At 38.7% G+C, this 13,428-nt stretch overlaps 1 protein-coding gene across 18 annotated transcripts in view; it reads left to right on the forward strand.

The window, feature by feature from the left end:
* Nucleotides 1–13,428, forward strand: part of LOC5576021 (very low-density lipoprotein receptor) — a 1,100,036-nt gene that overhangs the window by 601,511 nt on the left and 485,097 nt on the right. For 2 of the 18 annotated variants that reach the window (XM_021855973.1, XM_021855974.1), the window contains exon 1: nucleotides 9,923–10,931. The exons of 15 other annotated variants lie outside the window; for them this stretch is intronic. In XM_021855973.1, coding sequence (XP_021711665.1) covers nucleotides 10,826–10,931 — 106 coding nt within the window. In that variant the 5' untranslated portion in view covers nucleotides 9,923–10,825. Of the gene's footprint in view, nucleotides 1–9,920; nucleotides 10,932–13,428 lie in introns of those variants that run through there. One more of the 18 variants, XM_021855969.1, reaches the window with a different exon arrangement.

Below are 13,428 nucleotides of genomic sequence, written 5' to 3' on the forward strand. Positions count from 1 at the left end.
CAGGATCTTTTCGTACTTAATAGAAATTTCCTAGACTTCCCTGATCATAGAGTACACTCGTACTTGCCACACGATATACCAATGCGAAAACGTCAACTTTGGCAGAGAAAGCTCTCAGTTAACAAAAGTGAAAGTGCTCAATAAACACTCAGCTTAGAAGCAGGCTTTGTCCCAGCAAAGGAGAAGAAGAAGAAGAAGGTATAAGGATAATCGTCGAAAATGAGTTCTTCAATAAAATGGGTTGCTACCTTTCAGTCCCTTCATTTCCTCCCTTCGACATTTTGTTCTTCCGACATGTTGTCTTTCGACCTTCCGTCCAAATGAGCTCATATCAGAAGTACAAATTCGCTAATGAATGAAGACCTTTTTGCGTCGCAACATTGAAATAAACATACTTTGTTTGAAAATGTTGTGGAAAAATGTTAAGTGAGGCCACATGGGACGATTATGCATTTACAGGTAATGAAGCTGCAACTTGACGAGACGATTACGACGCGACGACGACGATGGATAGGTACGGTACTTACTTCTATTGCAGATTGTGCACTTTCGCCGCCGCCGTCGCGTCGTTACTCAACATCAATCCGAGACTGAACGATGATAGTAGCGTCGCGTGCAATTGATGTGCTGCGGCGGCTGGCGTCAGCGCTTATCGCAGCGATTTTCAACAGTTGCAAATATTGGAGATTAGCAACGAGAAACAAGACAAAATTTACAAAATTTATTCAAAAGTTCGAATTTTTAACAAAACAAACACAAAATCAACACATAATTTATAATAAGTTTACACAAAATGTCCATAAAATGATAAAAAATTACACAGAATGAACTCACAACTTTCTTTCAAAAAAGTGAGTTTTAAACTTCCATCAAATTTGGCAAAAAATGAATAATGGACATTTATCCGGAATGCGCGCTTTCTTCCAAAGGTGAAATGATACATGTTGATAATTGCATCGAAATGAGCAATCACTTCTATACTTTAGACCAATTTTCCGAGCATCAAATCGAAGCAGCCTCTAGTCCAGGCTCTTTGATTCAAGTGGGGAAACAAAGGGTGCCGCCTATGGTGAGCAGTTGTTCCAAATTTGGGGAATTTAGGTAGGAGATCTTGAACTCCATTAGCGAAATCAAGGCTTCCTTTCAAATCGCAATGAAAGGGAACTGTTGCGTATTGCCGGAAACACTTAAAGATCGCGAACTTCTTCTCAAAAATCTAGAAGAGATTAAGCACATTTTTTTACTTATGACGACAAAATTGAACGTTTGTTCAAAGTCGTCTTGAAATGTCTCTCAAGTGACTAAGTCACCTGAAGAGATCAAAAATGTAATAAATGATTTACTTGGATTTACCCCAGTCGAAGTAATCATTATGAAAAAGAGAACCCAATCTGGCATTGTGCGGAAAGGGCTTGCTCAAGAATATTATTTAGGTTACTTTACATTGAAGCTTTAGAAAAAGCAAGACTTATGTTCGATGTTCTTGTGACATGATAACATTTTCAAAAACTTGGAGGAAATTTCCACGACCCCCCTCAGTGCCGTCGGTGTCGTAAGTGGGGTCATGGTACTTAATATTGCCGCGTGAATGCTTTATGCATGATTCGTAGAGGTTCTTCTCAAGTTAAAGACGTCTGTCCTGTGACGGTAGATACTAAGAAGTTTGTATGCGCAAATTGCGGGGGCATAAGTCTAACTTTAGGTATTGCCCTTCGCGTAGGCGAGGTTCGACCAGGTTCGTACCAGGCAAGTGAACATATTTTCCTAACAAATGGAAAATTGCCAAGGTTGTACCAGTTTTAAGACCGGACAAAAATCCTGCTGAAGCTTAAAGCTATCATTCAATCAGCTTGCTTTCCATCATCAGTAAACTTGTAAAAAGGTAATTTTGAACAGAATGCTGGTTTAAATCAATGAAAACTCATGGTTTGTCAATGAACAGTTCAAATTCCGACATAGATATCCGAGCACTCGTCAATTTTTACGTGTAATACATGTGATTCAAGCCTGAATGCTATTCTAAAGGTTTGTTCTTCTAGACGTAGAAAAAGCATTCGACGAATTTTCTAGAAATTCTTTTAAACATTTCTTCAAGAAGGTCCTCTATGTACTTTGTGCACATAAATACAAATATGAGTTTTATTGAAATTTTGTTTACGACTTACAAAAAAATCTTGGAGTATCACCAAAATTGTTTTCATGATCATCAAGCAAATAAACCTTTTCAGGAAAATTTTCAAAGAGTTCATCAACAGTTTTTTCGTCTTTCCCTTTGAGGTTCTTCAGATTCCTTCCGCAAATATTTCAGGAAATTTTTCTTGCTTAAAAATCCACAGCAAAAATTGTAATCAAATGGTTAAGTTTTCTTAACGATATCCCAGATAAGTTCCCCACAGATCAATCGGTATTTATTTTTACAAAAAAAAAACATTCCGATACAATTCAATAAGCTATTGCTCCCCTCATTATTTCAAAACTCTCTCGAATATAATATTCCAAAATTTCTTCAAAAATGCCAACCAAAAAAAAAGAAAACAGTCGAGTCTAGTACACGACACTAAAGACGGCCTTACAGTTGAGGTCGAAATACGCGTATCTGTCAAAGGATACAAACTCAAGTGGAATTAAATGGTATAGTACTAAATTCGGTTTTTTCATCTACTTATAGGTATTCTACTAAACAGCTCGAAGATTTATTATTAATCTTTTTTCACTTTTCAGCAGAATACCTTCAACTGATCTTTCAAAAACTCTCGGAAACACTCAAAAACTATCCGAAGGTTTTGTTAAGAGATTTCTTCATAGAATTAGATTATTAACGAATTATATAAAAAAATTAACTCATTACGCGTGGTAAAGATGGATAAGTTATGGGTAAAATTATGGAATCAAAAATCCACGTGCTCGGCTGGGATTCGACGCCAGGACTTCTTGTATGCTAGACGAGCGTTTTATCAACAAAGCTACCGAGCCATTTTTTTTGGAGATTTGAATTCGAAACTTGTAACCAACTGAGTTATTGGGTCACCAAGTGGCTCGGTAGCTTAGTTGGTAAAGCGCTCGTCTAGCATACAAGGGGCGTAGTAAGTTAATTAATTTAATAACCATGAGATTACCGAAAAGCTCAATATATGTGTTGATATATTATATTATTGTTTCTTCTGAGGTTGTTCTAGGAATTTTCCGAAAATATCACCAGAGAAAATATCACCGAGGTCATCGTTTGCACTAACGCGGACCTGACCTATTCTGTTGTGATTCTGGTGTGACATAGCACTCTGTGTGTTTTTATTTCTAGTGCTGATTGATGAAGGAAAGAAGGATGTTTTGGGTCGATGCGTGTATAGCACATTCGTCCATTTTCCAGACATTTGTTTTTTTGAAAACACTAGCGATGTTTCAAAAAATGTTAAAAAAAAAACTTAAATTATCTTAAATTATCTGAGACTTGAAATTTGCCTACCTCCAGGAGCACAGAAGCACAAAACTCTCATCACCCGACCTGACCCAGTGATCTACCGCAATAACTTCGGCATGATTTTTCCTGAGATCCTTTTACCACTTTTAGAAATTAAATACGTATACGAATATACTGACAAAAAATCATTGAAATCCGTTAAGTATTCGCTGAGCGGTGAGAGTTTTAGTAATTTTTCTTTCACTCAGGCCTATACAGGTTAATGATAATATGATATTTGAAACCTCTCTAACGAATAAAAAAATCTCAGGAAGTTCCATCATAATCTTGTTTAATCCAGAAATCCAGCAGATTTCCTTCCATGACTTCTGGATTCCCTAGTATTCTTCCAGAAATCTTAAGGTGATTATAGAACGAAGCCATACCTCAAAATTTCAAGAGCACAAGACTTGAGAACCAAACAGCACAACTCGTTGAAAATTTATCCCATTGGTCACCACCAGCAGGCAAGCAGTTTGATTGATTTTCAACGCGAACTGTTGTCAGATTCTCCAGTCTTGTGTTCTTGAAAATTCAAAGTTTGGCTTCGTTTTATAATCACCTTAAGAGAATGTCGTCTTGAAATTGCACGTGGATTCTGCAAGGAATGTTATAAAAACGATCCTTATTTTTTATAAATATCTTAATAATATACATTACCCCTCCCCAGTTAGTGTGCTGATTGTTTGTCCAGTAGAAGCATTAACCTAAGAATGCTAATGTCGCTACTGTTCGTGTTACTAACATCTAGTTTGCCACGCGCTGACAGCTTGAGTACCAGTCCTCAAAGTGTCAAATAAATTTTAAAATTATCCACTACAACATGACATCGAACAAACAATGAAAATATACAGTTAAAGTCAATAATAAACTAATTCAGTTTTGTGAGAACAGCGCCATTAGCGTTCTACTACTAATATTTCTATTGTTTATCCATATTGTAGAAATAAATAAAGCATTGAAGATGGACGGAGTTGATGGTCTTATGACTACCGCTTCTGCTTCATAAGCAGAAGGTTATGGGTTTAATCCCAGACCCGTCCCTTTCCTCGTACTTTGTAGTTGTATCTTACAAATGCTTCCATCTACCACTCTTAATATATCACAGCCTTTCTGCCATAAAAATTACCCCACCCCTTCACCCTTCCCGCTTGAACTGGCATAGACACAGTGGTATTTACGGTCTACCGTGGGAGCCAGTTGAATGCAGCATCGATTCCTCCCCCTTTACCTCATTGGCCTACATTCGGACGTGACAGGCACCATTATCGCCTAAAAATAGAAGATCACCAGCACTTATACACTGAGGGTGTCTGTCAGTCGCAAGCAGTCGTCTGGTCGGTTCTTTGTGTAAGTGCAGCTGATCTGGCGATACTGGAGTAGCAACCACGGGCCAAGCTTAAGCTCAAATCTCTGGAATAATTTCCTTTAGAATTTCTGGAGCGATCCCTGCAGGAAATCTTAGGAATGGTTCCTAGAGGAATCTTGAGAGGACTACCTGAAGAATTTCTGGACTGATTTCACTGTGGAAATATCCGAAGTATTCCTTGAACAAATCGTACTCTATTTTACTTGAAAAAAGTCTTAATGACGTCTCTGCAAAAACCTCTTGGATTTTCTTGGAGGAATCCTAATACATAGGGGAATCTCTGGAAAAAATGTTTGAGGAATTTCAGGGGAAATTGCTTGAAGAATCTTTGAAGGAATCTCTGGAGGAGCCCTTGAAGTAATCTCTGCAATAATTCCAGAAAAAGTTTCCTAAGGATGGATTAATTCCCGTAGAAATCCCAGTTAAGATTTTACTGAAGGAATCTTTGGAGGCATTCCGGCAAAAACTTCTATAGAAACTCTTGGCGAATTTACAAAAAGAATCCGTGCAGAAATATCCCTGCAAAAATTCCTGGAATAATCCTTGAAGCAATCTTTGGTGGAATTCCTGGCAAAACTCCTGAACGAATTGCTGTCTGTAGGTATTTCTGGAGCCCTATCGAAACCACCGGTCTAGAAAATCTGGAAGCAAACAAAAGTTCTTACTTGTGGAATCTCTATCGAAACCGCTAGTGGAAAAAAAGTAAAACCCCTAGAGGAATGCTTGAAGGAATTTCGAGAGAAATCTCTGGAAGAGTCTCTGGAAATACTTTTAGAGGAATTCTTGAAGTTTTCCAAGTAGATTTACTGAAAACCTATTTGAACTAGTCTCAAAATTTCGATTTCTGTCATAAGCAATAATTCGTCAGCGTTGAATTGTATTTTAACTTCATGGTAAAAACATCAATAATGACCTGTCAAATGATTCCAATTCCTTATATTATATTTTTTTACAAATTCGACCATGACGGAAATGGTATTCTAGTACGATAATTTTATGTTTATAGAATCCTCAAACAGTGTTTTACCTTTTATGAACTTGCTCTTGGTGTTCCTTTTGAGAACCATTCAGAAATGCTTATAAAAATTTCTTTTAAGATGTTCTTCTACTTTGCTGTTCCTCATGACATGCTCAAAGAGTATCGCTTGAAATTTTCCATAAATTCAGAGTTTTTATAATTCTGCCACAGGTCCATTTATTGAATTCGCCTACGAGCTGGTTTTGAAATTGTTTCCAATATTTCTCAAGTTATTATTTTTTGATTTGACGAAATTATACCCTAGAATTTTCCAAAGGATAATATTGATTTTTTCTAGAGGGTTCTTTTGAAATTTTTTTAGAGTACTTACCTTACCTTGCTGGCTACAGCGTAGCGTTACGCCATTGCCGGGCGTATTGTAGAGCTTCATCTTCGTCGGTCTTGGGCGAAACTTCTCCAGTTGCCCCGAACGTATAGGGTCGCCAGGTCCTCTTCCACTGCGTACAGCCAGCGTATTTGTGGTCTTCCCCGAAGCCGCCGACCTCTACCTGGTTCCCTGCTGAATATTATTTTCGTAATTCTTTCTTCCGACATTCGCACTAAGTGACCAGCCTACTGAAGCTTGCCGTATTTTATACGCTTGATAATATTTGTAGCTTTGTACACTTGAAACAACTCGTGATTCATGCATTTGCGGCACACACCATTTTCGAGTTTCCCACCGAGTATTGTCCGCAGCACTTTACGCTCGAAAACAACGAAAGCTTTTCGGTCTGCCTCTTTCAACGTTCACGCTTCGTGCCCGTAGAGAGCCACCGAAAGAATCAATGTTTTAAACAAGGCGAGCGTTCCAAGGTAAACAAATTCTTCAACAACTCCAAACACTACCTCAGCACCTACACCACCATGCCTGCCTCTATCTCAACCTGCAACCATGAACTTCGTTTTGGTAGAATTAATGGTCAGTCCTATCCTCGCTGTCTCCCTCTTCAGAGGCACGAAGGCCTCTTTCACTGACCTGTGATCGATTCCAATTAGGTATAGAGTAAGGTGGGGCAAAAGTTCGACCTTAGTGGTATAATCAAAGTTTCCAGGAAAATAATAGCAGATGAAACAAAACAAATACCATACAGCGAACCTTCATCATATTGGCTATAACTTTGCTGAACAAACTTGTGTCAAAATATTTACCCATTTTTAGTTATAACAGTTTCAAAATTGATTCTCTTATTCGAACTATTGCCCCATCGGTGGGGCAAAAGTTCGAATCTAGTGTGGGGCAAAAGTTCGTTGGCTAAAACACAAAATATCAATACTTTCATGCCAGGCATACTTTCTACCAGCCGTAAACTTATGTTTGCCGAAAAATACACACTAAATTTTCATCAAAAAATGACCAAAACAGGGTTAATTGTAATACACCCAAAAAATTGCAGTTTTTCGCAAAACTAAGGGAAATGTAAAATTTTTGTGACATTTTTCGCACGATCAGGCAAATTTCGATAAATTTGAAGATAATATGTAGATTTCAGGAAATTTGAAAAATTTTCCGTGGGTTAATTTTCCGTCCGTTGGGTCGAACTTTTGCCCCGCAGATTCGAACTTTTGCCCCGCTATGGGCCAAAAATTGATTCCAACTATTTATGGAAAAACTAATCCACGTCAAAGCATCCTTATGATAGGCCTAGGAACGCCCTTACATAAAATATTGAAAAATATGTTATCGTCATTTGGTTCCATGCATCGAAAGTTTGACCAAATATTACAATATTTACGTCGAAAACAACAAATAGCCATAACTTTTCCAAATCTTAATCGATTTTTATGATATTTGGAGTGAAAGTCTCTTACTTGAATAGCATTCGAACCACCATGACATTTCTAAGTTTTGATTTGATTTGAGCTAGAAATCTTAAAAAGAAACTCTTGCCCCACTCGAACTTTTGCCCCACATTACTCTATATCGTCCGCAAAGCTAAGGTGCATATGTGCGACCTTGTGATAATAGTACCATGTCTCTGCACGCCAGATCTCCTAATAGCACCCTCCAGTGCAATGTTGAACAGTAAATTAGAAATTGTGTCTCCCTGCTTCAACCCGTCTAACGTCACGAACGAGGTTGACACCTCGTCTGTGATTCGAACACTTGATTTCGAACCATCCAGCGTAGCACGTATCAGCCTAATAAGTTTCGCCGGAAAACCATGTTCAGACATTATCTGCCACAGCTCATTTCTTTTCACTGAGTTGTACGCCCCCTTGAAAGCAATAAACAGATGGTGAGTGCGCAAGTTATAATCCCGGAATATATCTAGGATCATTCGCAAGCTAAACATCTGGTCCGTTGTCGAACGACCCTTACGAAAACCAGCTTGGTATTCGCCGACGAAGGACTCTTCGAGCGGTCTCAGTCTGTTAAACAGGATGCGCGACAGAATTTTGTACGCCGAATTCAGCAGGATAATTCCTCTGTAATTGGCACACTCCAGTCTGTGCCCTTTCTTGTAGATAGGGCGGATGAGGCCATCCAACCAGCCGGTGGGCAATTCTTCGTCCTCCCATACCTTCAGAAGTACTCGGTGGATCGACTGATAAAGCTGCTCACTTCCGTGCTTGAGAAGCTCGACCGGGATTTTGTCCTTCCCAGCAGCCTTACAGTTCTTCAGCTCGCCGATAGCCTTTTTAACCTCTCCTGGGTCCACAGCTTGTTCGTCATTATCAACGTTCATCCTATTCCTCGCTACATTTCCATTTTCACCGTTCAACAATTGCCGAAAGTGCTCCTTCCATCTGGCAGCCACCGCCGTTTTATCGGTCAGCAAATTCCCTTCTCGATCATTGCACATGGCAGGCACTGGTACGGTATTTTGCCGCGCACCATTGACCGTTACATAGGATCTCCGCATATCATTCCGGTTCATGCTTTCTTGAGCTTCGGCTACCACACTTTCTTCGTGCTGCCTTTTCTTTCTGCGGTGGATTCGCTTTTCTTCTGCTCTCGCTGCCCTGTACCGCTCTCTGTTCTGTCGGGTACCGACCACAAGCATACGGCTTCTGGTGACATTCTTCATGCCTGTCACTCTCTGGCACTCTTCATCGAACCAGTCGTTTCGTCTTCGTCGTTGACCAGTGCCAATCACTTCCCGCGCCGTTGTAACAGCTTCGTGGATAGGGTCCCACAAGCTGTCGACATCTCCGGCAACGTTGATTCTTCCCAACAGCTCATCTTGCTGCTAAAAAAAAAAAATCTGAAGTGTAATATGTTGCTAACAAAATGTTAATAAAAGCTTTATTTATTTTTATCAAATTAGGATGATAATATTTCCTAACATAGAACACCTAGATGTATAAAATGAAAATAAGGTTTGAAATAATACTAATGAAGGATTTCTGTATAACAAGACTGTTTTGACCAGTTTCATTCACTGGTTTTCCCAGTATAACCGGTTAATGAACATTTACGCCATATAATAGCACAATTAACAGGCTTTGATCAATAACTTCCCTAAGTTATCACAATCCCCTTGAAAACGTCTCGAAAAAGTCTTTAGTAGCCAAAAGAACATGAGGGGTGTATCTTGACGAAATGAATAAATAAATGGATTTATGAAAATTACACCGCAAATTTACATAAAATAACTACAAACAACATTAAGATCAAATATATACGAAATTAGAAAACAAATTTAGATAAAAATTACACAAATGTGCATGGAATTTACACAAAATTAATTTAAAGAGTAATTAATTTAAAACAAAAGTTGCCGACAAATAAGTAAAACGATAATTTTATGGATTCCCGCTTCACAAGTTGGGGAACCCCTGACCTATCGAGACTGCTTTCTTTCTCGTCGGAGCAAACCCCAACAAGACCCACGTGCCACGCGACTTGCACTACTGTAATCACACTCTCCTGAATGAGAGGAGCACCGCCACACGCACACTGGAAGTGAGTGACCATCATAGACTGCTGATAAGACCGACTCTCCGGCTCTCTCCGATGCTTTGTGGAGCTGAGCTTGTAGTCTGATAAGCTGAGAGCTACAGTTGCGAGAGCATCGATGGAGCAACAGATCCTGTCCTTCGCAAGGAATCTAGCGCAGCATCCAATCGAGGACTTCAGTTAGTCGAACCATTCCTCGCTGGAATGACACACCGATGCGAATTCTCGTCGCGGTTGATTGTTGTTTGAAACTGGAATCGTTTCGCGTAGCGTGAACTAAATTGCAGTTAACTGCCCAACTAGAAAAGGATACGTGTCCTTGCGGCCGAGCGCCAGAAGGTTTTACGGGATATAGCTGCCTGCCGGTGACACTCCGTGTCTGCTTTGGAGCTGGAGAGGGGGTGTTGTTGTCTTGGCATACTTTCAGGGGCTTTTGATACCAACCGACGACGACGACAATTTTCTGGAAGAACGGCGGCGAACGGATTCGTCGATTCGGGATGAAGTGAACCTCGTCGGGGACGGGACGGGACAGCAAGTGGTTTTAATTAAAGAATTTCCGCTCCCGTGAGCAGCAACAGGCCAGCAGAAGCACAGGCAGACGAGACAACGACGAGAACCTTCCACTATCGGTAGAACCTAGTGAGCAAACGGGAAAGTTATCCCCTTGGCTGGTTGTGGAGAGGGACGAGGGCTGAATGCAGGGGTTTTCGTGGAGAAGGCTTCGCAATTTGGGATTTTCTATTATCGGTGCTTGACGGCGGGTGGCGTTTTCTGTAAGGCTGGTGGATGTGAGCAGGGCAGAGTGCGATAATCCCCGAAAGTCGGTGCAAGTTCATCAGGATTAATCTTGAATAAATAATTATCGGCTGTTGCAGAGAAACGGCCGTCTGAAGAACGTCGTAGAGTGAAGTACTCAGAAGGGACCCGCAGCCAGTCAGATCTGCGCGAAAGTGCGATTCGGTCCGGTTTGGAATTGGGGTGAAGTGATTGTTTGGTGGAATTTTGCCTGGTGATTTGTGATTAGAGATTAGTGAGTGTTTTGGTAAAGGATTTTCCCCAAGGATACGCGACATAATGTTCGGAGGGCACTTTGTGGTAGGATGGATGGCGGTGCTGGTGGCCGTTGGATACGTACAGTCGGCGCTCCCGTTGACACAGCTCGGACGGGCAAGTAGTAAAGGTAGGTTCGGGTTCGGGATGATGATGATTACACTGTTCGACAAAAAATTTTTTTTGGCTGGATCAGGGACGCGGTTATATGGGTCTTGAAGTGCAAGAAAAGTGTTGAAAGAGGCCGTTTTCAAATGATTTGCAGCACCCCTGGATTCGTTTTTGACAAAGTTTGAAAATTTTGCATTTTTCATCAAAAAAAGTGTAATAAGCAAAATATCAATATATTTTCAAATTCAATTATTCAACCATTGAAGTAGTCTAATCAATATTTTTTAGCCCTAGATCGCTTCTGGGAAACGTGCACCATTTCAGAAGAATATTGGCATCATTTTTATATATGAATTTGGAATGTTAACGATCATTAAACAAGCATACGAGGATGTGCACCATATAAATACTACTTATTTTTCTATTCCACACATCTGGTTCATTATATAATAATTATTATAGGTTCTAGAAGACGCTTGACTATGATTTATCTCTTTGCTCCGTTTTATAAAGCAATGAGCAATGCAATCCAGTAACATTTGAGTTCAACAAGGATACGACTACGGAAAATTGATGTGTCTGTGATGTGATGTGATGTGAATATATGGGCTGGTTAGTATAATAAACTCTCAGCAGAAATACAAAATTTATATAGGTTGGACACTGACATGTAAGTGATCTTACATGCGCTAGTCGGTTTATCAGGAGACGATGTCTGTAAAAAAATGTGATAACATTGTTATTTGTAATTTCTAAATATTTCGATAGGTACTCATTAATAATTGTTTACTTATCGTGACATTCATTTTCCTCGGAATATCCCTAGGAAAATTACAGAATAACATAAAATAGCAACAAATAATTTAGTAATCATCATTATCACATTTTTTGCGAAAGCCGCTCAGGCAGGCATGAGCTCTTTTTGATTCAGTCTGTGCACAATACTAATCATTTGTGAAAATTGATTTATTGGTAACATGCCTGCTTCTTACTTGTAAGATGAAACAATTTCTGGTTAAACCATTTCCGATATTTTTTTTATTTTTCGGTTCTAAATTTCACATGTTTTTTGGCAATTTTAATCAAACTTTCAGTTTTGAGATTTGGAATGAATTTCACAAATAATTGCGATATATTCAAAATGAGTAAAACACTTGTTTTTCTATGTCTTCTTGTTTAAAGAAAGAAAAATAGAAATTACGTGAAGTTTCGCAAAATTGTTTATCACAAATGTATGGATAAATTGTTTCTTCACTTAATTGAAAAGCATTTTTACTCGTTTCGAGGATATGGAAATGGGGGCTCATAAATGGACACGTTTGTCCTTATATGGGAGACGAGTTTAAAATTAACCTTAATGGTCGACTTCTTTATGTTTCCAATATGCTTACAACTAAACCCATTTGAAGAAAACATCTCATTGAACAAGAAACTAACGCTCCATTTGAAAGTTTGATTAAAATTGCTGAAAAATATGTAAAATGTAGAACAAACAAAAAAATCGGAAATAGTTTAACCAGAAATTGTATCATCTTACAAGTAAGAAGTAGGCATGTTACCACTAAATCAGTTTTCACAAATGATTAGTATTGTGCGCAAACTGAATCAAAAAGATCTCATGCCTGCCTGAGTGGCTGTCAAATGTTGTCACAAAAAATGTGGAATTGTTGATTACTGAATTATTGGTTGCTATTTTACGTAAGTCTGTAATTTCTAGGGATATTCTGATAACAAATGGACCTCACGATAAGTAATCTATTCTTAATGAGTACCTTTAAAAATCTTTGGAAATCGCAAATAACATTATGACATTTTTCACGGACTTCGCCATCGGCTTCTGATAAACCGACTAGCTCATGTATGACCACTTACATGTCAGTGTCCAACCTAATTTTGTATTACTGCTGAGAGTTTATTAGACCAACCAGCCCATATAAACATAACAGACACATCAATTTTCCGTATTCGTATCCTTGTTGAACTCAAATGTTACTGGATTGCATTGCTCATTGCTTTATAAAATGGAGCAAAAAATTAAATCCTAATCAAGCGTCTTCTTGAACCTATAATAATTATTATATAATGAACCAGATGTGAAAAATAAGTAGTATTTATATGGTGCACATCCTCATATGCTTGTTTAATGATCGTTAACATTCCAAATTCATATATAAAAATGATGCCAATATTCTTCTGAAATGGTGCACGTTTCCCTGAAGCGATCTAGGGCTAAAAAATATTGATTTGACTAATTCAATGGTTGAATAATTGAATTTGAAAATATATTGATATTTTGCTTATTACGCTTTTTTTGATGAAAAATGCAAAATTTTCAAACTTTGTCAAAAACGAATCCAGGGGTGCTGCAAATCATTTGAAAACGGCCTCTTTCAACACTTTTCTTGCACTTCAAGACCCATATAACCGCGTCCCTGATCCAGCCAAAAATTTTTTTTTGTCGAACAGTGTTATTCTGAGTATAGTGCAATTCAAGGGATACACTCTACAATCTTAAT

The sequence above is a fragment of the Aedes aegypti genome, chromosome 3, assembly GCF_002204515.2.
Source record: "Aedes aegypti strain LVP_AGWG chromosome 3, AaegL5.0 Primary Assembly, whole genome shotgun sequence".
NCBI lineage: Eukaryota > Metazoa > Arthropoda > Insecta > Diptera > Culicidae > Aedes > Aedes aegypti.